The 25,301-nt window shown below is 47.2% G+C and overlaps 1 protein-coding gene across 1 annotated transcript in view; it reads left to right on the top strand.

Moving 5' to 3' along the window:
• The window catches only part of LOC134946892 (complement component C9-like), a 175,360-nt gene that overhangs the window by 28,830 nt on the left and 121,229 nt on the right, over positions 1 to 25,301 (top strand). The window contains exons 3-5 of the mRNA XM_063935528.1: positions 14,794 to 14,938; positions 19,987 to 20,134; positions 20,674 to 20,812. Coding sequence (XP_063791598.1) covers positions 14,794 to 14,938; positions 19,987 to 20,134; positions 20,674 to 20,812 — 432 coding nt within the window. The remainder of the gene's footprint in view (positions 1 to 14,793; positions 14,939 to 19,986; positions 20,135 to 20,673; positions 20,813 to 25,301) is intronic.

Genomic DNA, 25,301 nt, shown 5'->3' with positions numbered 1-25,301 from the left:
GACTTCACGTGTGGCAAGTTCAAAGGGCATCAGAACCTTGCACAACGTTGAAATCATTCTCCACTGCGCTTGAGACAGGTGCATTCTACCTCCTATATCGTGCTCAATTGTATAGGCTTGAATGGCCTTTTGCTGCTTCTCCAACCTCTGAAGCATATAGAGGGTTGAATTCCACCTCGTTACCACTTCTTGCTTCAGATGATGGCAGGGCAGGTTCAGTAGTTTTTGGTGGTGCTCCAGTCTTCTGTACGTGGTGCCTGTACGCCGAAAGTGTCCCGCAATTTTTCTGGCCACCGACAGCATCTCTTGCACGCCCCTGTCGTTTTTTAAATAATTCTGCACCACCAAATTCAAGGTATGTGCAAAACATGGGACGTGCTGGAATTTGCCCATATTTAATGCACACACAATATTGCTGGCGTTGTCCGATGCCACAAATCCACAGGAGAGTCCAATTGGGGTAAGCCATTCCGCGATGATCTTCCTCAGTTGCCGTAAGAGGTTTTCAGCTGTGTGCGTATTCTGGAAACCGGTGATACAAAGCGTAGCCTGCCTAGGAAAGAGTTGGCGTTTGCGAGATGCTGCTACTGGTGCCGCCGCTGCTGTTCTTGCGGCGGGAGTCCATACATCTACCCAGTGGGCTGTCACAGTCATATAGTCCTGACCCTGCCCTGCTCCACTTGTCCACATGTCCGTGGTTAAGTGGACATTGGGTACAACTGCATTTTTTAGGACACTGGTGAGTCTTTTTCTGACGTCCGTGTACATTCTCGGTATCGCCTGCCTAGAGAAGTGGAACCTAGATGGTATTTGGTAACGGGGGCACACTGCCTCAATAAATTGTCTAGTTCCCTGTGAACTAACGGCGGATACCGGACGCACGTCTAACACCAACATAGTTGTCAAGGCCTCAGTTATCCGCTTTGCAGCAGGATGACTGCTGTGATATTTCATCTTCCTCGCAAAGGACTGTTGAACAGTCAATTGCTTACTGGAAGTAGTACAAGTGGGCTTACGACTTCCCCTCTGGGATGACCATCGACTCCCAGCAGCAACAACAGCAGCGCCAGCAGCAGTAGGCGTTACACGCAAGGATGCATCGGAGGAATCCCAGGCAGGAGAGGACTCGTCAGAATTGCCAGTGACATTGCCTGCAGGACTATTGGCATTCCTGGGGAAGGAGGAAATTGACACTGAGGGAGTTGGTGGGGTGGTTTGCGTGAGCTTGGTTACAAGAGGAAGGGATTTACTGGTCAGTGGACTGCTTCCGCTGTCACCCAAAGTTTTTGAACTTGTCACTGACTTATTATGAATGCGCTGCAGGTGACGTATAAGGGAGGATGTTCCGAGGTGGTTAACGTCCTTACCCCTACTTATTACAGCTTGACAAAGGGAACACACGGCTTGACACCTGTTGTCCGCATTTCTGTTGAAATAGTTCCACACCGAAGAGCTGATTTTTTTGGTATTTTCACCAGGCATGTCAACGGCCATATTCCTCCCACGGACAACAGGTGTCTCCCCGGGTGCCTGACTTAAACAAACCACCTCACCATCAGAATCCTTCTGGTCAATTTCCTCCCCAGCGCCAGCAACACCCATATCCTCCTCATCCTGGTGTACTTCAACACTGACATCTTCAATCTGACTATCAGGAACTGGACTGCGGGTGCTCCTTCCAGCACTTGCAGGGGGCGTGCAAATGGTGGAAGGCGCATGCTCTTCACGTCCAGTGTTGGGAAGGTCAGGCATCGCAACCGACACAATTGGACTCTCCTTGTGGATTTGGGATTTCGAAGAACGCACAGTTCTTTGCGGTGCTACTGCTTTTGCCAGCTTGAGTCTTTTCATTTTTCTAGCGAGAGGCTGAGTGCCTCCATCCTCATGTGAAGCTGAACCACTAGCCATGAACATAGGCCAGGGCCTCAGCCGTTCCTTGCCACTCCGTGTGGTAAATGGCATATTGGCAAGTTTACGCTTCTCCTCCGACAATTTTATTTTAGGTTTTGGAGTCCTTTTTTTACTGATATTTGGTGTTTTGGATTTGACATGCTCTGTACTATGACATTGGGCATCGGCCTTGGCAGACGACGTTGCTGGCATTTCATCGTCTCGGCCATGACTAGTGGCAGCAGCTTCAGCACGAGGTGGAAGTGGATCTTGATCTTTCCCTAATTTTGGAACCTCAACATTTTTGTTCTCCATATTTTAATAGGCACAACTAAAAGGCACCTCAGGTAAACAATGGAGATGGATGGATACTAGTATACAATTATGGACGGACTGCCGAGTGCCGACACAGAGGTAGCTACAGCCGTGAACTACCGTACTGTGTCTGCTGCTAATATAGACTGGTTGATAAAGAGATGTCGTAGTATGTATGTATGAAGAAGAAAGAAAAAAAAACCACGGTTAGGTGGTATACAATTATGGACGGACTGCCGAGTGCCGACACAGAGGTAGCCACAGCCGTGAACTACCGTACTGTACTGTGTCTGCTGCTAATATAGACTGGTTGATAAAGAGATGTCGTAGTATGTATGTATGAAGAAGAAAGAAAAAAAAACCACGGGTAGGTGGTATACAATTATGGACGGACTGCCGAGTGCCGACACAGAGGTAGCCACAGCCGTGAACTACCGTACTGTACTGTGTCTGCTGCTAATATAGACTGGTTGATAAAGAGATGTAGTAGTATGTATGTATAAAGAAGAAAGAAAAAAAACCACGGGTAGGTGGTATACAATTATGGACGGACTGCCGAGTGCCGACACAGAGGTAGCCACAGCCGTGAACTACCGTACTGTACTGTGTCTGCTGCTAATATAGACTGGTTGATAAAGAGATGTCGTAGTATGTATGTATGAAGAAGAAAGAAAAAAAAACCACGGTTAGGTGGTATACAATTATGGACGGACTGCCGAGTGCCGACACAGAGGTAGCCACAGCCGTGAACTACCGTACTGTACTGTGTCTGCTGCTAATATAGACTGGTTGATAAAGAGATGTCGTAGTATGTATGTATAAAGAAGAAAGAAAAAAAAACCACGGTTAGGTGGTATACAATTATGGACGGACTGCCGAGTGCCGACACAGAGGTAGCCACAGCCGTGAACTACCGTACTGTACTGTGTCTGCTGCTAATATAGACTGGTTGATAAAGAGATGTCGTAGTATGTATGTATAAAGAAGAAAGAAAAAAAAACCACGGTTAGGTGGTATACAATTATGGACGGACTGCCGAGTGCCGACACAGAGGTAGCCACAGCCGTGAACTACCGTACTGTACTGTGTCTGCTGCTAATATAGACTGGTTGATAAAGAGATGTCGTAGTATGTATGTATAAAGAAGAAAGAAAAAAAACCACGGTTAGGTGGTATACAATTATGGACGGACTGCCGAGTGCCGACACAGAGGTAGCCACAGCCGTGAACTACCGTACTGTACTGTGTCTGCTGCTAATATAGACTGGTTGATAAAGAGATGTAGTAGTATGTATGTATAAAGAAGAAAGAAAAAAAAACCACTGGTAGGTGGTATACAATTATGGATGGACTGCCGAGTGCCGACACAGAGGTAGCTACAGCCGTGAACTACCGTACTGTGTCTGCTGCGACTGGATGATAAATAATGATATAAAAAATATATATATATCACTACTGCAGCCGGACAGGTATATATATTATATAATGACGGACCTGCTGGACACTGTCTGTCAGCAGAATGAGTTTTTTATAGAATAAAAAAAAAAACACCACACAAGTGAAGTCACACGACGAGTGTTTAACTTTTTCAGGCAATCACAATATAGTATACTACTAACTATACTGGTGGTCAGTGTGGTCAGGTCACTGGTCAGTCACACTGGCAGTGGCACTCCTGCAGCAAAAGTGTGCACTGTTTAATTTTAATATAATATGTACTCCTGGCTCCTGCTATAACCTATAACTGGCACTGCAGTGCTCCCCAGTCTCCCCCACAATTATAAGCTGTGTGAGCTGAGCACAGTCAGATATATAATATATACATAGATGATGCAGCACACTGGGCTGAGCAGTGCACACAGATATGGTATGTGACTGTCTTGTACTCCTGGCTCCTGCTATAACCTATAACTGGCACTGCAGTGCTCCCCAGTCTCCCCCACAATTATAAGCTGTGTGAGCTGAGCACAGTCAGATATATAATATATACATAGATGATGCAGGCATGCAGCACACTGGGCTGAGCAGTGCACACAGATATGGTATGTGACTGAGTCACTGTGTGTACCGTTTTTTTCAGGCAGAGAACGGATATATTAAATAAAACAACTGCACTGCTGGTGGTCACTGTGGTCAGTCACTAAACTCTGCACTCTCTTCTACAGTATCAGCCTCAGGTCAATCTCTCTCTCTCTCTCTCTCCTAATCTAAATGGAGAGGACGCCAGCCACGTCCTCTCCCTATCAATCTCAATGCACGTGTGAAAATGGCGGCGACGCGCGGCTCCTTATATAGAATCCGAGTCTCGCGAGAATCCGACAGCGTCATGATGACGTTCGGGCGCGCTCGGGTTAACCGAGCAAGGCGGGAAGATCCGAGTCGCTCGGACCCGTGAAAAAAAACATGAAGTTCGTGCGGGTTCGGATTCAGAGAAACCGAACCCGCTCATCTCTAGCGCAGAGGACTCAGAAAAATGTCGCCCGCGCCATTTTTCCGCAGTCCTGCGCATGCGCTGTAGACTCTGGCACTGTGCCAGAGTCTCTAGTGCTCAGTGCGCTAGCAGTGGCGGTGACAGCTACGGGAGAGGAGGGGGCCCACACACAGTCATCGATGGACGCCAGAAAGGTAAGTATAGAAGAAATGGGGGCAGTGTGTGCGGTGTGGGCCCCCTCTGGACCCAAGGGCCAGAGTGCACCGCACACACTGCACCCATTATAGATACACCAGTGCAACCTATTATCCTTTAATAATGGCAGATCATTGTCATTATTAATTAGGGGATGAGCTGCTGTCAGTGAGGCAGGGATGTGCTGCTGTCAGCGAGGCGGGGATGTGCTGCTGTCAGCGAGGCAGGGGATGTGCTGCTGTCAGCGAGGCAGGGGATGTGCTGCTGTCAGTGAGGCAGGGGATGTGCTGCTGTCAGTGAGACAGGGGATGTGCTGCTGTCAGTGAGGCGGGGATGTGCTGCTGTCAGTAAGGCAGGGGATGTGCTGCTGTCAGTGAGGCAGGGGATGTGCTGCTGTCAGTGAGGCGGGGATGTGCTCCTGTCAGTGAGGCAGGGGATGTGCTGCTGTCAGTGAGGCAGGGGATGTGCTGCTGTCAGTGAGGCAGGGGATGTGCTGCTGTCAGTGAGACAGGGGATGTGCTGCTGTCAGTGAAGCGGGGATGTGCTGCTGTCAGTAAGGCAGGGGATGTGCTGCTGTCAGTGAGGCAGGGGATGTGCTGCTGTCAGTGAGGCGGGGATGTGCTCCTGTCAGTGAGGCAGGGGATGTGCTGCTGTCAGTGAGGCAGGGGATGTGCTGCTGTCAGTGAGGCGGGGATGTGCTGCTGTCAGTGAGGCAGGGGATGTGCTGCTGTCAGTGAGGCAGGGGATGTGCTGCTGTCAGTGAGGCGGGGATGTGCTCCTGTCAGTGAGGCAGGGGATGTGCTGCTGTCAGTGAGGCGATGAGCTTTTAAACATGTTTTACTAACACTTTTATATATATAAAACACATAATTTCTTATACAAGTGATGCACAATTCCACATAAACAAATAGGATAAGGCATCCTAACAGTTCTCCTGTCAATCATATATATTTTCTATGCATGCAAATATAAATACTTTATCTACAGAAATATATTTAAACTGTTATATTCATTCAAACCCCTGGGGGATACAGTATCCAACTTATGGATCCAAAAGCTTTCCCTTTGTTTTAAAGTCATTATACGATATCCTCCAATTGGGAGTGGCGGAACCCAATCAATCAATTTTCATTTTAAGGATGCTACCTTATGTTTATTCTCTAAAAAGTTTCGAGCCACAGGTATATCATCAGTCTGTCCAGTCGACAAAGCTGTATGTATCGTCGACCGATAATTAGCCGTACGATCTCTGAGTGGGCGTGTGGTTAGACCCACATAGTATAAACCACATGGGCACATTAGTATATAAATAACTAAATTAAGTCAAACAGTGCAGATGATAAGAAATTAAAATTTTCTTGCCCGTATGGGGATGTGAGAAGTGTGGACCAGTAATCATCGCCTGGCAAGTGGTGCAGCTTCCACATGAGAAACTCTCTGGTTTCAACCTCATCAGCTGGGAGAGATCCTGTCGCTTATCAGGATTTAGAGTGGGTTGCATCAACATTTGTTTTAAATTGGGACCTCTACGGTACGCCATTATTGGTGGACCCACCTTCGTGAAGGGTAGCCCCGGGTCAGAGGCTACAATGGACCAATGTCTGTTGATGGTTTTACAAACCAAACTCGAACAATTATCAAATTTAGTCAGAAATAGCTTTATTGGTCCTGGTGCTACCATTCGCAAAGATCTTTTTGGCTGTAGTCAAACAATGATCCAAAGTCTCACTTGCATAGCCACGCTCAAGAAATCTATCACGTTGGAACGCATCTTGGTGGAACGCATCACATTTCTGGGTAGTCCGAGGTGGAACGCACCACTAGTCTAGTTTGAACGCCGGGTGTAACACCAGGTGGAAGCTCCGGTGGAATGCATATCACTTCCGGCGGAAGTCGCGTTGGAACGCACGCGACCTCCAGCTGTGGCGCCGGAAATTCCTCTTTGTTTTGTCTCCGCACATGTTTTATTAGATGTTTATAGTAGTATCTGTGGACCCAATAAGCGGTATGTAATACGAGTACGGGCAGTAGCAGATCTTGCCATCCGGCGGATACCTCACGATGTCAAGATCCGCTACTGTGCCCCCCGCTGTTTCCCTCGCTGGTCCCCCCGCTGTGAAGGGAACTAGACGCTACCCATCTAGTTTCGCTTCGTGGGGAGGACCTTTGCTGTGTGGTGCGCGATGATGTCATCAAGCACCGCACAGCAATGTGGGACTGACACAGACGCTAGGGGTCATAATTGACCTCTAGTGTCTATCTGTCCCATAGATCTGAGGAGAGGAGCGGCGCCGGCGGAGGTCTGCAGCGGTCGGGAATCAGGAGCCGGGATAGTAAGTATAATTTGTATTTTTTTTGTGTGTAAGCGGCGCTACTCCTACAGGGGGCACAAAATAAGATTTTACTCACCGGTAAATCTATTTCTCGTAGTCCGTAGTGGATGCTGGGAACTCCGTAAGGACCATGGGGAATAGCGGCTCCGCAGGAGACTGGGCACAAAAGTAAAGCTTTAGGACTACCTGGTGTGCACTGGCTCCTCCCCCTATGACCCTCCTCCAAGCCTCAGTTAGGATACTGTGCCCGGACGAGCGTACACAATAAGGAAGGATTTATGAATCCCGGGTAAGACTCATACCAGCCACACCAATAACACCGTACAACCTGTGATCTGAACCCAGTTAACAGCATGATAACAGAGGAGCCTCTGGATAGATGGCTCACAACAACAATAACCCGATTTAGATAGGCAATAACTATATACAAGTATTGCAGACAATCCGCACTTGGGATGGGCGCCCAGCATCCACTACGGACTACGAGAAATAGATTTACCGGTGAGTAAAATCTTATTTTCTCTGACGTCCTAGTGGATGCTGGGAACTCCGTAAGGACCATGGGGATTATACCAAAGCTCCCAAACGGGCGGGAGAGTGCGGATGACTCTGCAGCACCGAATGAGAGAACTCCAGGTCCTCCTCAGCCAGGGTATCAAATTTGTAGAATTTTGCAAACGTGTTTTGCCCCTGACCAAGTAGCTGCTCGGCAAAGTTGTAAAGCCGAGACCCCTCGGGCAGCCGCCCAAGATGAGCCCACCTTCCTTGTGGAATGGGCTTTTACAGATTTTGGCTGTGGCAGGCCTGCCACAGAATGTGCAAGCTGAATTGTATTACAAATCCAACAAGCAATAGTCTGCTTAGAAGCAGGAGCACCCAACTTGTTGGGTGCATACCGGATAAACAGCGAGTCAGATTTTCTGACTCCAGCCGTCCTGGAAACATATATTTTCAGGGCCCTGACTATGTCCAACAACTTGGAGTCCTCCAAGTCACTAGTAGCCGCAGGTACCACAATAGGTTGGTTCAGATGAAACACTGAAACCACCTTAGGGAGAAAATGAGGACGAGTCCTCAATTCCGCCCTGTCTGAATGGAAGATCAGATAAGGGCTTTTTTCAGGATAAAGCCGCCAATTCAGACACGCGCCTGGCCGAGGCCAGGGCCAACAGCATGACCACTTTCCATGTGAGATATTTTAACTCCACAGATTCAAGTGGTTCAAACCATTGTGACTTTAGGAACCCCAAAACTACATTGAGATCCCAAGGTGCCACTGGAGGCACAAAAAGGAGGCTGTATATGCAGTACCCCTTTTACAAACGTCTGAACTTCAGGAACTGAAGCTAGTTCTTTCTGGAAGAAAATTGACCGGGCCGTAAATTTGAACCTTAATGGACCCCAATTTTAGGCCCATAGACACTCCTGCTTGCAGGAAATGCAGGAATCGACCTAGTTGAAATTCCTCCATCGGGCCCTTACTGGCCTCGCACCACGCAACATATTTTTGCCAAATGCGGTGATAATGTTTTGCGGTTTCATCCTTCCTGGCTTTGATCAGGGTAGGGATGACTTCATCCGGAATGCCTTTTTCCTTCAGGATCCGGCGTTCAACCGCCCTGCCGTCAAACGCAGCCGCGGTAAGTCTTGGAATAGACAGGGTCCTTGCTGGAGCAGGTCCCTTCTTAGAGGTAGAGGCCACGGGTCCTCCGTGAGCATCTCTTGAAGTTCCGGGTATCAAGTCCTTCTTGGCCAATCCGGAGCCACGAGTATAGTTCTTACTCCCCTCCGTCTTATAATTCTCAGTACTTTTGGTAAGAGAGGAAGAGGAGGGAACACATACACTGACTGGTACACCCACGGTGTTACCAGAGCGTCCACAGCTATTGCCTGAGGGTCCCTTGACCTGGCGCAATACCTGTCCAATTTTTTTTTTTTTTAGGCGGGACGCCATCATGTCCACCTTTGGTTTTTCCCAATGGTTTACAATCATGAGATGAGCACTCTGCAACCACCACAGAAGAGACACCCTTGTCTTTGGTGACAGGGTTATCCGCTGATGCATCTGAAGATGCGATCCGGACCATTTTTCCAGCAGGTCCCACTGGAAAGTTCTTGCGTGGAATCTGCCGAATGGAATTGCTTCGTAGGAAGCCACCATTTTTCCCAGGACCCTTGTGCACTGATGCACTGACACTTGGCCTGGTTTTAGGAGGTTTCTGACTAGTTCGGATAACTCCCTGGCTTTCTCCTCCTGGAGAAACACCTTTTTCTGGACTGTGTCCAGGATCATCCTTAGGAACAGAAGACGTGTCGTCGGGATCAGCTGCGATTTTGGAATATTAAGAATCCAACCGTGCTGCCGCAACACTACTTGAGATAGTGCTACCCCGACTACTAACTGTTCCCTGGATCTTGCCCTTATCCGGAGATCGTCCAAGTAAGGGATAACTAAAACTCCCTTCCTTCGAAGGAGTATCATCATTTCGGCCATTACTTTGGTAAAGACCCGGGGTGCCGTGGACAAACCAAACGGCAGCATCTGAAACTGATAGTGACAGTCCTGTACCACAAACCTGAGGTACCCTTGGTGAGAAGGGTAAATTGGGACATGGAGATAAGCATCCTTGATGTCCAGAGACACCATATAATCCCCTTCTTCCAAGTTTGCAATCACCGCTCTGAGTGACTCCATCTTGAATTTGAACCTTTGTATGTAAGTGTTCAAGGATTTCAGATTTAAATTAGGTCTCACCGAGTCATCCGGCTTCGGTACCACAAACAGCGTAGAATAATACCCCTTTCCCTGTTGTAGGAGGGGTACCTTGATTATCACCTGCTGGGAATACAGCTTGTGAATGGCTTCCCATACCGCCTCCCTGTCGGAGGGAGACGTCGGTAAAGCAGACTTTAGGAAACGGCGAAGGAGAGACGTCTCGAATTCCAATTTGTACCCCTGAGATACCACCTGAAGGATCCAGGGGTCCACCTGTGAGTGAGTCCACTGCACGCAGAAATTTTTGAGACGGGCCCCCCCCCCCGTGCCTGAGTCCGCTTGTAAAGCCCCATCGTCATGCTGAGGACTTGGCAGAAAACGGGAGAGGGCTTCTGTTCCTGGGAACTGGCTGTTTGCTGCAGCCTTTTTCCTCTCCCTCTGCCACGGGGCAGAAATGAGGAGCCTTTTGCCCGCTTGCCCTTATGGGGCCCAAAGGACTGCACCTGATAATACGGCGTCTTCTTATGTTGAGAGGCTACCTGGGGTAAAAATGTGGATTTCCCAGCCGTTGCCGTGGCCACCAGGTCTGTTAGACCTACCCCAAATAACTCCTCCCTTTTATAAGGCGATACTTCCATATGCCTTTTGGAATCAACATCACCTGACCACTGTCTTGTCCATAACCCTCTACTGGCAGAAATGGACAGCGCACTTACTCTTGATGCCAGTCTGCAAATATCCCTCTGTGCATCACGCATATATAGAAATGCATCTTTTAAATGCTCTATAGTCAGTAATATACTGTCCCTATCTAGGGTATCAATATTGTCAGTCAGGGAATCCGACCAAGCCACCCCAGCACTGCACATCCAGGCTGAGGCGATTGCTGGTCGCAGTATCACACCCGTGTGAGTGTATATACATTTTTCTGCTTTCTGTCAGCAGGTTCCTTAAGGACGGCCGTATCCGGGGACGGTAGTGCCACCTGTTTAGACAAGCGTGTGAGCGCTTTATTCACCCTAGGGGGTGTTTCCCAACGTGCCCTATCCTCTGGCGGGAAGGGGTATGATGCTAATAACTTTTTAGGAATTAACAGTTTTTATCGGGGGAAACCCAAGCATCATCACACACTTTAATTCCTCAGATGCAGGAAAAACTACAGGCAGTTTTTTCTCACCCAACATAATACCCTTTTTAGTGGTACTGGTATTATCAGAAATGTGTAAAAACATTTTCCATAGCCTCAATCATGTAACGTGTGGCCCTACTGGAAGTCACATTCGTCTCGTAATCGTCGACACTGGAGTCAGTATCCGTGTCGGCGTCTGTATCTGCCATCTGCGGTAACGGGCGTTTTAAAGGCCCTGATGGCTTTTGAGACCCCTGGACAGGCACAGGCTGAGTCGCCGGCTGTCTCATGTCATCAATCTTTTGTAAAGAGCTGACACTGTCACATAATTCCTTCCATAAGCTCAGCCACTCAGGTGTCGACTCCCTAGGGGGTGACATCTCTGTTACAGGCAATCTCTCCGCCTCCACATCATTTTTCTCCTCATACATGTCGACACAACGTACCGACACACAGCACACACACAGGGAATGCTCTGATAGAGGACAGGACCCCACTAGCCCTTTGGGGAGACAGAGGGAGAGTATGCCAGCACACACCAGAGCGCTATATATATACAGGGATAACCTTATATAAGTGTTTTTCCCCCTTATAGCTGCTGTATTGTTATACTGTGCCTAATTAGTGCCCCCCTCTCTTTTTTAACCCCTTTCTGTAGTGTAGTAACTGCAGGGGAGAGCCAGGGAGCTTCCCTCCAACGGAGCTGTGAGAGAAAATGGCGCCAGTGTGCTGAGGAGATAGGCTCCGCCCCTTTTTCGCTGACTTTTCTCCTGCTTTTTTATGGATTCTGGCAGGGGTTAAAATTCATCCATATAGCCCTGGGGGCTATATGTGATGTATTTTCGCCAGCCAAGGTGTTTTTATTGCTGCTCAGGGCGCCCCCCCCTAGCGCCCTGCACCCTTAGTGACCGAAGTGTGAAGTGTGCTGAGGAGCAATGGCGCACAGCTGCAGTGCTGTGCGCTACCTTGGTGAAGACAGGATGTCTTCTGCCGCCGATTTTCCGGACCTCTTCTTGCTTCTGGCTCTGTAAGGGGGCCGGCGGCGCGGCTCTGGGACCGGACTCCGAGGCTGGGCCTGTGTTCGGTCCCTCTGGAGCTAATGGTGTCCAGTAGCCTAAGAAGCCCAATCCACTCTGCACGCAGGTGAGTTCGCTTCTTCTCCCCTTAGTCCCTCGATGCAGTGAGCCTGTTGCCAGCAGGTCTCACTGAAAATAAAAAACCTAAAACTAAACTTTCACTAAGAAGCTCAGGAGAGCCCCTAGTGTGCACCCTTCTCGGTCGGGCACAAAAATCTAACTGAGGCTTGGAGGAGGGTCATAGGGGGAGGAGCCAGTGCACACCAGGTAGTCCTAAAGCTTTACTTTTGTGCCCAGTCTCCTGCGGAGCCGCTATTCCCCATGGTCCTTACGGAGTTCCCAGCATCCACTAGGACGTCAGAGAAATGGGGGTACAACTCTACAGGGGGCGTAACTGACCACGCCCCCTGTATGAAGCCACGCCCATATTTTCTGCCCGGTGTGCCAAAAGGGCTAGAACCGGCCCTGAGTACCGGTGTGGAATACATTTAGTCAGTCATGTATTTGTTTGGTAAGAATTAGTAGCATTTCCGGTCGAACCTGGCACTTCCTGTACCTGTGCCCTATAAATATGGGATCCGGTCTGAAGATCGACAGTATCTAGGTCGACAATGTTTAGGTCAACCACTATAGTTCGACAGTCACTAGGTCGACAGGGTCAGAAGGTCGACATGTTCTAGGTTGACAGGTCAAAAGGTCGACATGAGCTTTTAAAAATTTTTTTAATTTTTCATACTTAACGATCCACGTTGTCTACGATTGGAACGGTAATCTGTGCCGAGCGAATCGGTAGCGAAGCGAGGCACCTTGCCCGAATCATGGCGAGCGAACACGGTACACTAATTGGGGTTCCCGGTCACTCTACGAAGAAAACGACACAAAAAACAACAACCTCATGTCGACCTTTTGACCTGTCGACCTAGAACATGTCGACCTTCTGACCCTGTCGACCTAGTGACTGTCGACCTATAGTGGTCGACCTAAATATTGTCGACCTAGGCACTGTCGATCTAATGATCCACACCCATAAATATCTGGTTGCATTATTACTCTGACACTGCCAGCATGAAGCAGAATTTGGACTGTGACTCTAGTGAGTTTTGATTCCTTTGGAATGAGACTGTCTGTTGTCCAAATTACACTATTGTAATTGCTATGTTTCATTTGGTTTTATCCCCAGTGTATTGTAATAGGGTGTGAGAAGTTCCCTGAGTATTTGAATACATGGATACTCGCATTGTACTCGTTTTTGCCCGTAAGTTACATCTAATTGAATGTCAGACCCCACACATGGAGGGAGATTAACATCTATTATATAATGAGAATTGTGCTGTTGTTGTTTTTTATATCTCAGACGCATGTTGGCAGTCCTGGTTATCCTTGGAGAATAATATAGCATTTATCCCATTGGGAGGTGCTTCTGATATGTCTCCTGTAGTGAGTAGTGTTTTTTCTTCCTTTATATACACACCATGGAGCTAATTAAGGTTATATTATCACATATAGCGGTGAAGGTGATATGTTTGACTATTGATGATATGAGCTATGAGGTGGCCTGGCAGGCTTGCTTTTATTTTTCCTATGTCTTGTTCCTTTTTTTTTTGATGTTGGAATTCTCACAAACTGTGATGTGTTACACCACATGATTATTGCTGAACCGTATTACCCATTCCTGATGCCGATTCATGTTTTTGGATCGAAACGTCGAGAATTTCTAAGGCTTTTTGGATTAAACAGATGACTTCATGAAGGATTTGTATGTGGTGTATTTTGGAGAGTGCACCCTCCTCCAGCTAGGTGGAACTGCGCATATGTTAGTGGACCATTCGTTTGGAACCACTGGGAGCACCCCAACAGATGTATAAGTGATTTGTGAGAGTGCGGGACCTATGCGCTTATATATATATATATATATATATATATATATATAGATATCCTGTGTATACATATTTCGGCACTGACCGACTTCTTACTTTGGCGCAGTGTGCTGGAATCCGTGAGATTCGAGCCCAGTCAGTATTACAGCATGTACGGGCGCTAAAGTGGGCATCTCAGTCTTTGCACATTCGGCCACATGAATGTACGCAAGGGAAAGAGTGCGCTGTAGGCCATTTGTATAGACTCGCACATGGGTAGCCACCAAAAGACGCTACTGCATTTGCTTTTATGTGCCCCTCAGAATCAGGATCATTATTTCGGGCAGATAGAGGGAAAATTGTTAAATCTAGAATGTTTTTTATTTTATTTTAGGAAAACCATTGCCCCATATGTTGGTAGTTTGAGTTTCATTTGTATTTATTTATATTTTTTTAATTAAATCTATCAAGTGCCATTTTGACCTGTATTCTAGAGCTTGTAGTTTTCCCCGACTCTATGATCCTAATGCTTTCCAATATATCTCCTTTTCTTTATGCCGGGTATTCCTATAACAAGGCAGCAACGTGACGTCACACTGGTAGGAGATGATGTCATCCCATTTGGTTGTGCCATGATGTCATTGGGAAAGTAGACAGGTTTGCAAAAGTATGGATAGAATGGGGGAGCTAAGACAAGTGGAGACTGACCAACTTCCCGGTTTCCTGGAAACCTGCACAGACAGATAACATAGAGCTTTCTTCCACTTACATTCCCCTATACAAAATCTAATTAAGCAAACCGCATTTTGCTAAAGTTAAATGTTCATCAATATTTCTCTGTCTGATTTGCAGTACCGTTCGCGGAGTATTGTGAGGTTTGGCCAGTACGGAGGAAAACATTGTCTGAGCGCGCTGGGAGAGAGACAACGCTGTATGCCAGATAAGCCTTGTGATGAACGACCCCCTGACTGCGGAAATGACTTTGAATGTGAATCAGGTAGTGACAATCAGTGTTGCCTATTAGACACTTGTGTAAAAGTGGATCTTTTAGCCTATATCCTGTATGTGTCGTATGGTTTGCCTGCAGAATACTGTGTAATAAGGGGTATGTTACTGCTGGACAAAACCTTTTTAAAATTATGCAGCGCCCTTTATACTGTACATTCTACTAGATGGAGTGTAGTACCTGGCATGACCTGCAGGTGTCACTGCCTTCTTTTCTACGGAAATACACAATTGCTTGGGATCCCACTGTGCACCTGCATTTTCTTCCACATTAATACAAAGGTAAAAGAAATTGAAAAATAAATGGAGCCATCATAAGGAAATCATCTGTCTGTAGACTTGATACTATCCTTTCTTTTCTGAGAATTAACGGACACAAGACAATATAATCAAAAACACTGGAGATCATTGCGAGTCGAATGTTGACATCACATGACAGCCTTAGTGACTTTTGCCATAGTGACATCTGTGACTTTCTGCTGATGCTGGTGTCAGCCCTTCCTCTGGTGTACATGTGCAAGGCCTGTGACGCCCACTCTGAGCCTCTACATTCACAACCACAGCAAGCACTATCTGAACTCAGACCAGCCCCATAGTAGGTGTAGAATCTTCATCAGTTGTTCCCAGCTAGTCTTCCCATGTACATGCACACACTTACACACTTGGGTCAATGTATTTTTTTTTCAGGAGCCAATTATCCATTCCCAACTGCCGTACGCCTGTCAATCAGGCTGCGGTTTAGGGGGCACTGTGTACATCAGACCTGGGCAAAGTATGGCCCGCGGGCCACATACGGCCCTTTGGCAATCCCTGTCCGGCCCCTCTCCGCCCACAGGCTCCCTGCACCATGGATGCTCGGGTCCTGCAGGACGCGCTGTGAATCACAGTCCTATGTGTGCCTCAGCCAATACTGAAATGCTATTGGCTTAGGCGCACACAGGACGAGTGACTCACAGCACATCCTGCAAGACACAATTGTTCCCCATCGCCCGCCTCTCCTGTCAGTCACCGCCAGCATGTTCCCAAGGCGCCTCCTGATATGTCCGTCATCCTTCCTTGCCTGACAGCGCGCCGCTCAGTCAGCACCACAAGTACTGCTTGTGGAACAACAGGTCCCAGGTTCGATCGTCTTTTAATTTTCTCCTATAAATACCCAGCGCTGGCTCTGGTGTACTTAAGACCTTCTTAATTAGGTTGGCGTCTTCCCCTTATTCCCGTATCCGTCAGGTAATGTGTGCAACTCAATTAAAAATAAATAGAGTGCACCACAGTGCATAAAACCACAAATTTATTAGGACAACCACATACCACTAGGTATAGAATCACATTCTTACAGTGGCGGTATAAACCACCGCAAGTAACATCGGCATCATTGGTTCGGCCCTGCAACACAGTTCAGATTTTTCATGTGGCCCCCTATAGAAATTAATTGCCCACCCCTGGCGTACATCATGCAGGACCTGTCCTGCACACACGAAGTCCTCCCACTATCATAGATGTGCACATACTGTAAGTCTCTGAATCAGCCACTCTGGCGAGAGTCCCATATCACGCTCATAAAATAGACCACCCCTGCGTGTCTGAATAGCCACATATCAGCCACCTCTTGGGAAGGAGCGGCTCAATCTGTCTTATGACTCTTATGACCCAAATTTTAAACCCCCCAAAAATAATCACTTTCACATAACAAAAGTGGATTGTGATAAATTGGGCCCAGAAAGTGTAGTATGAATATATAAAACATATTCCATGATGTCACCTTTATATGTTCTCCATTTACAAGGACACATTATAAAAAATTCAGTTGTGGGATATTGATCAGTAACACTTTTGATCTGCCATTTTCTGTTATGGGTCACTCTTTGACCAAGAAGTTAAAATGCATTTGCAGAGGTACAGATGCACATTGCCTGTGGTTCAACGTCCTACAGGACTTCTCTGCAGTGTCGCTTACTTTACCTTAGAGGAGGGTACTGCAATAAGCCTACTTTAATAGGGATACGGTCGTTAGGTCGACACAGCTTAGTTCGAAAGTCATTAGGTCGACCACTGTAGGTCAACATGCATTAGGTAGGCATGGTCTATAGGTCGACTTGGTCACTAAGTCGACAGGTCAAAAAGTTGACATGAGTTTTTCAAATTTTTTGGACTTTTCCATACGTGATGATCCACGTGGACTATGATTGGAATGGTAACCTGTGCTGAGCAAAGCGAGCCATGCGAGAGGACACTGCACTAATTGGGGTTCCCCGTCACTTTACGAAGAAAATAACACCAAAAATAGTCCAAACACTCATGTCGACCTTTTCACCTGTCGACCTACTACATGTCGACCTAATTCGCAAGTCGACCCAGTGCATGTCGACCTAATGCACGTGTTGACCTTCAGTGGTTGACCTAATGACTGTCGACCTAAGTTGGGTCGACCCAAACCACTTTAATGCTGTGATCTTATTACTGGCCACCAGGGCCGTATTTTCGTATGGGCTCAATGGGCAGATGACCAAGGGCCCCAAGAGTATAAGGTCCCCAGGCTGATAGTTGAGGGTCCCCCTTTTTCCCTGGGGAACCAGAGATATCCGACTTCAAAGCAGTGGTCCCCATCCAAGCCTCTTAATTGCTCTTCCCAGCCAGATACTGTATCTTGGGTTCTGTCTGACTAATCGGCCCTACACATTGGCCAATCCACCGCCGAGCTGCCCGACGGCGGATACGGCAGACGGGCGACCCGGCGGCGGGGGGGGGGGGGCAGTGACGGGGGGAGTGAAGTTACTTCACTCCCCCTGTCACACGGCTCCATAGAACTGCAGGCAAATATGGACGAGATCGTCCATATTGGCCTGCATGCCCAGCCGATGGGGCACCAGCGATGAACGAGCGCGGGGCCGCGCATCGTTCATAGCTGGTGCCTCCACACTGCACGATATGAACGTTATCTCGTTCATTAATGAATGAGATTGTTCATATTGTGCAGTGATGTCGGCCAGTGTGTAGGGCCTATTAGAGTTTTTCTGAGGGTATATTCCATAAGCTGGAACTCTACCCTTTCGGTGGACAGAACCAGAGATATCAGCCTTCCAGCAGCCTGTCCCTGCTTCAGCTCCACACGGCTGGTATGCAGTTTTATATTTTCACCAGTGGATTGCTCTGGCTCCTGAACTCTGATCTCCACGTCTCCAGTGCCTCCTGAAAGGTGGGACTGTCTAGCGTTTTACCCCATTGAAAACTAAGAAATCTATTTCCAGGAACTGGAGATATCGGCAGTCAAGCAAGCTGCCCTCCCACCGGAAAATTATGAATATTAAGCCCACTCCTCTATCCACCCCTCCCCTGCAAATTAAACACTCCCTACCGCCATGAAAGTCATGTACCAGGGCTTCTTCAATCAGCCCAATACCCCCTTCTATAGTTTAGTGTTCTTCCTCCTGCCCCATCTTCCATCTGTGCAGTAAAGGAGTATTAAGCAGAAATTACTGCTCCAGGTCCTACATACTGAGCGGAAGATATAACATCCCCTACCGCCCGTGTGACATCAAAGCTGCCGCTGATAGCACCCCCGACCCTACCGCTGGAAGATGGGAAGGGGCCCCAGTGCCCTGCTTTGCCCAGGGGCCTACACTGCTGTTAAGATGACCCTGCTGGTCACCCACCCACTGATGCCCCTGGCAGGCAATTTAAGCTTGCTTCGTGCGGCAGCTTGGTGCTAGAGTGCCAATCATGACTGGCACTTGCACAGTAGGTTGCAATCTGTGTGGCATTAGCAGCGCAGTCCATACCTCCTTGCGTTGATCCCTGACCCTGGTGAAAACCTGGAGCACAATAGCCTTGGTGGTGAGTAGTGATACAATGGGCTACCTGTTTTTATCTGTCACATCTCAGGGATTTCCTGACACCGGATATATGAACGGTATATGGCTTGTTGAATATGGGCGAACATCTTGAATTCAGAATTGTTGCTCACATATACAGTGTCCGGTCTCTAGGTCGACCACACTTAGGTCCACAGTCACTAGGTCGACCACTATTGGTCAACATGCATTAGGTCGACAGGGTTTCTAGGTTGACATGGTTACTAGACTGACATGTTCTAGGTCGACATGTCAAAAGTTTGACATGAGTTTTTCACAAAAAAAATTCTCCATTTTTTTACTTTTTCATACTTTACGATCCACGTGGACTACAAATGGAAATGGTAACCTTGCCCGAAGCATGGCAAGTGAAGCGATCCATGCGAGGGGACACGGTACACTAATTGGGGTTCTTGGTCACTCTACGAAGAAAATGACAACTCATGTTGAACTTTTGTCATGTAGACCTAGAACATGTCGACCTAATTTTGAGTGTCAACTTAGTTACTGTTGACCAATTGTGGTCGACCTAGACACTGTCGATCTAACTGTGGTCCTAACCTAACTGTGGTCCTGTCGACCTAACCTAACTATGAACCACACCCATATACAGTATATACTGTATATATATATATATATATATATATATTTATATGATTAGCTGTTGAAAAGTATACTTCCATATGGTCTGTTTGAATTTATTATGTACATTTTAAATATTTGAATGAAATATAATTTATTGAAACCAACGTCTTCCAGAGGTCATTTGTAGTTTTTAAAAGTAAACTATACTAATGAATTTATAATGTATAATTATTTTCCGAATGGCAGACTTTGGTGTGTGTTTTTTAAAAAAAAAATCCTGAACCATTTTCTGTTGTCTTTGGAGGACAACAGAATATGGAGATAAAGTGGCAACCAATCAGCTCCTAACGTTCATTTTCCAAACACAGCCTGTAACATGGCAGTTAGGGTTGGCTGGTACTTTGTGTCAGATTTAACAAGTGATATTCTTGTTATCACTCGTCCCTCCATAAGACCCTGGCCCATTTCGGTGCCACTGAACAGGTGATAACAAGAAGATCTGCCCCTTTATCTCTCTCCACATTGTCTCTCCAAAGTTTGATACATCTCCCCCTTTGTGATATCTGGTACGGTTGTTAATTAATAAAAAAAAATGTATGGTTTGCAGGTAGATGTATAAAGCAGCGGCTACTGTGTAATGTGGACAATGATTGTGGAGACAGTTCCGATGAAAGTTGCGATGATGGGAAAGATCCAAAACCAGTGTGCAGAACGGACGTTGAATTGTCAGAAATCGGAAGAACATCAGGAGATGGGTGAGTGATGTGTTACAGCCCATTTAAAATGGCTAGGATTATTTATTTATTATTACAAAGTAGTTTGGTGTGGTTACAGCAGATATGACATGAGCCGCTATATACTGGAAAATCTCTAAAAGATACATTTACCGTAAATTGTGGATACCAACATAAGCGTTTCTATATTGGGTGCAGTGTGTGCCATGCACACAGGCCCCTAGGTCTGGGGCGGAGGGCCACACCGCACCCATAAGTACACTTACCCCTCCGTTGTCCCGCGGTGGCAGCCATGCAGTGCCATTTCCGAGTGATTTGCACATGCGCACTAGAGATGGGAACAAGGAGCGGGCGCCATGTTTCTGGAGACTTGCGCATGCGCAGTAGACTCTGGCATTATGCCAGAGTCTGCTTGCTGCCGGAGAGAAAGGGTCCTGCGACGGAGGCTGCACGCCGGTCCTCTCCTCTCTTAAAACGGCCCTGGATACCAAATACACAGACAAGTTGATATTAACCAGCAATTAATGTACTAATTAAATGTTATTTTATTTTCATTTTAGTTATAACGTTCTCGGAGTAGGAGTAAGGAGTAACGCCTTTGACAATGAATATTTTAACGGGGTCTGTGATAGAGTCCGTGATGGTAATACAAGGACCTATTACCGCAAGCCATGGAATGTTGCCGCTCTTGTTTATCAGGTACTATCCTCTATCTGATGGGTTATGCTCACAAATCATTTTTAACAGAATACAATTCAAAAATGGATTAGCAGATCCCAGTTACATTGGATCCTATGGACAAATCACATTAACTGGAAGGTACAATAACTATGTCATATTTGGTTCCGGTATGAATGGTTGACAATGTTAAGGTCGACAGTCATTAGGTCGACCACTATTGGTTGACATTAATATGGTTGACATGGACACACAGTCGACACATTAAAATGGTCGGCACATGAAAGGTCGACTCGACACATGAAAAGGTCGACATGTATTTTTCAACTATATTTGGTGTCATTTTTTCCTTTACATGACCAGAACCCCAATTAGTGAACTGCTTTGCTCGCCATGCTGCGGGCAAGGTGCCTCGCTGCGCTCGGCACAGGATACTATTCTCAATAGTAGTCCATGTGGATGGTAAAGTATGAAAAAGTTACAAATATTTTTTTTTTTTAAAGCCATGTCGACCTTTTCATGCGGCGACCTTTCATGTGTTGACCATTTATCAATGTTGACCAATAGTGGTCGACCTAATGAGTGTCGACCTTAACATTGTCGACCATCTGAACCGATATCGTCAGATTTCCCTTCCCCTTTTCTTTTTTTGACTACTGATCATTTTTGATGTCCTGGTTGACATGACTTATTTAATACAGGTGGTAGTAATGACCACAGTAACTTATTCATTGTGGAAATACAGATTCCTCTCTGGATATTGAAGCTTAACTATAACAACATTTTTAAAATAAGTGGATATATTACATCAAATTGTTTAACTTAATCATTGTTTAGTATAAAAACAAAATGACAAAGAAAACCCCATCGGATATCCTTTTCTATAAATTCATTTAGGTCAGATGTACGAGGGCTGTGCAGTAAGTTTCCAAATGCGCAAAAAGTATTATATTTACAAAGCCAACATTACATATTTTCAAAGTATTCGCCAGTGGATTCTATGCAAAGTTGCAAAGTCTTCTACATGCTGGATTAAGGTGTCCACTTCAGCTTCCAGTGACCCAAAGCGAATCCCATGTATCTTGCACTTGATTTGTGGGAACACAAAGAAGTCGCAGAGGGCCTGTTCTTGACTGAACAGCAGACGACCTAGCTCCTGGACACATTCATGGGTTATGAAATCCGCCACTATCCTGGATTTGTGGCAGGTGCATTGTCTTGATGGAGAAGGGCATCACGAGTGTGAGTTCTTGTGTGGCACCTGTAAATGGTCTCCAGCACTTGCAGCAGGCATTGGCTGGCTTACCAGTCCCCAGTGATGGTGCGCTACTGCATGAGTGGTACGGTAGCTACATGACCAGTCTTGGGCAAAAAACAGCTACCATCTGCTTGGCAATGCTGCACTCACTTCAAATCTTCTGTGGTGGCGCACTTCCAACTGGGGTCCACTGGGCCAACTATCTTTCATCCCTTGGTCTGCATGATACTGCCCGCAGCTGGCTGTCATACTACCTCTCTGGCCATTCCTTCTCTGTCTCTTATGACTCTACTTACCCCACCACTTCTACTAACAGAAGGTGTCCCCCATTGTTCTGTTCTTGGACCTCTCCTATTCTTCATCTACACATCCTGTTTAGGTAAGCTCATTAGCTTTTTTTGTCCTCCAATATCATCTCTATGCTGATGATACTCAAGTACACCTTTCCTCCACTGACCTCTCCCCCACTCTCCTCACTAATATTTCCAACTGTGTCTCTGCTATCTTTTCTTAGATGTCCCAGCGCTTTCTTGACTCAACCCGCTCCTTGAAACCACACATTCAGTACATTTCAAAGTCCTGTAGTTTCCATTTCAAAAATATTTACAGGATCATCAGACCCTTTCTCACCCTCCATGCTACTAAGACCCTCATACACTAACTGGTCATCTCCAGATTGGACTACTGTAATATCATCCTATCTGGTCTCTCTAACTACTGTCTCCCTCCACTCTAATCTATCCTCAATGCTGCTGCTAGGGTTACCACCTCATTCCTTTAATTCTGGACACATATTAATTACACAGGTTCTGTGGCTGATTAAAACCAGGTGAAATTGAGTCTTGAAGTCAGCCAATAGAACCTGTGTAATTAATATGTGTCCAGAATTAAAGGGATGAGGTGGCAACCCTAGCTGTTGCCCAGGTCATCTTACTCTCCAAACATACTACATCAAGCCCTACACTGACTTCCCTTCCCCTTCAGAATCCAATTCAAGCTTTTCACAAACACTTACAAAGCCCTCACCCCTTCCTCTCCCATTTACATCTCCCTACTTACTCCCACCTGCCCTCTTCACTCCACAAATACATGCTCTCTCCTGCTTACTGATTACTTCCTCCTACTCCCACCTCCAAGAGTTTGCATCTGCTGCTCCCTATCTCTGGAATTCTCTACCTCTCCCCCTCAGAGTCTCTACCTTTCTACAAAATTGCAATTGGTCCCTCAAGACCCACTTCTTCATCAAACCCAGTCATTTTGCATTCTAACCCTCCATTCCATGCTCACTGTCTATCCCATCTGTGTGGGATGTACTAAGGGAAAAATGCTGTAAAACCGATGGCATACCTTCTTCCAGGAAGCCTGGACCCGGAAGGTGAACTCCTCCTCCCCCTAGCAACACAGCTGGAGGTCCTTCTTGCTGCAGGGGGGAAGAGAAGGCACAGGGGACAGCCTGCTGCCTTGTTCCCGGCTGATGAGGAGAATGAGATCCCAGGGAGGTGACTGAGAGTCCTCGCACACCACCTCAACAGGTATCGCGGGGGGTCTCCGTCACCGCATTGCGATGTTGATCGCATATGTTAGTACATAAGTGATCAACATCGCTGCGATGGGCGGCGATGTATGTTAATACATACCGCCCTGTATGTCTGTCCCTCCCTTTTAGCATGAAAGCTCTCATGAGCAGGGCTCTCTCCTTTCATGTGCTTTTCATGTGAGGTCACGCAGCCACCGCGGCACGCCCCCTCCCCCCCCCCCAATGGTCCAGGCACACCTGCGTCCCCTAAACGGCAGCCAAATGCTGTCGGCCTTCCGCCCAGCGACTGTCTCTGCCTGTCAATCAGGCAGAGGTGATTGCAGTGCTAAGACAGCCATCAGCTGTTGCTGTCAGCGAAAATGCACAGCAGCAATCAGGTCTGAACCAACCCCCTTGTTAGGAGCTGCATAACCTTTGGGGTACCACATAAATAAAGGATGATAATAATAATAATAATAATGCCTTTAACCACTTAACTGTGTTATCACGTAAGATGCAACTGCAAATAGATGGGATTTCCCTGACACGGTCAAGTCCCATGTGACAGTGCCAAACTCCACTGTCCCCCTGGCATTTTAAGGGGAAATCCATTCCACAGATGTGCAAAACGGTTCTCCTCTTGCCCCGTCTGGTCCCTGGTAGTGACGTAATGATCTCTGACTGTTGACATCATTGATGATTTTGTCCAATAACAAAAATAAAGATGTATTGCCACTGGAAGATGGGGGCACCATACTTAAATCATGACACATGTCCGACAATCATGCCTGGTGCTACCCGCTCAGCAAAGGGATGCAAAGCAGGAAGGCGCCAGGCTCGAGAGGCGCTCTCCCTGCTCTGCACTGATGTCCCTGCTGCTGCCGGCTGCTGCATTTATCACACTCTATGACAGGCAGCAGCGCCGGCAGCATGAAGCTTTCTCTCCCCTCCCCTGTCACAGATAGTGTGCGGACCTAAAAGGGGGCGGAGCTACATGGGAATGTGGTGTGTGTGTATGTGGGACTGTGTGGCATAATGTGTAAATGGTACTGCTACATGGGGCGTTATGTTTGTAAGCATCACTGGTACAGGGGGCTTTACGCGTGTAAGCGTCACTGCTACGGGGACGTTACGTGTGTAAGCTTCACTGCCATAGGTGTACGCAGATGCAGTCACGGGGGTGCCACTCCGGACTTCCCCCCTCCGCCGCATTATGGTCTACTGCCCCGTTCAGGACATAGGGGTCATTCCGAATTGATCGCTCGCTAGCTACTTTTTGCAGCTCTATGATCAGATAGTCGCCGCCCACAGGGGAGTGTATTTTAGCTTTGCAAGTGTGCGAACGCCTGCGCAGCCGAGCTCTGCAAAAACATTTTGTGCAGTTTCTGAGTAGCTCAGAACTTACTCAGCCGCTGCGATCACTTCAGCCTTTCCGGGGCTGGAATTGACGTCAGACACCCGCCCTGCAAACACGCCTGCGTTTTCCCAAACACTCCCAGAAAACGGTCAGTTGACACCCATAAATGCCTTCTTCCTGTCAATCTCCTTGCGACCGGCTGTGCGAATGGATTCTTTGTTAAATCCATCGCTCAGAAATAATCCGCTTTGTACTCGTATGATGCGCCTGTGCATTGCGGTGCATATTCATGCGCAGTAGTGACCTGATCGCTGCGCTGCGAAAAACGGGAGAACACGAACAGGGCTGAATGACCTCCATAGACTGCTCACCTGGGCGG

The sequence above is a fragment of the Pseudophryne corroboree genome, chromosome 1 (genome assembly GCF_028390025.1).
Source record: "Pseudophryne corroboree isolate aPseCor3 chromosome 1, aPseCor3.hap2, whole genome shotgun sequence".
In the NCBI taxonomy this organism is placed as follows: Eukaryota; Metazoa; Chordata; class Amphibia; order Anura; family Myobatrachidae; genus Pseudophryne; species Pseudophryne corroboree.
Note: the sequence above shows the minus strand (reverse complement) of the source record. Positions and strands in the feature narration are given on the sequence as shown.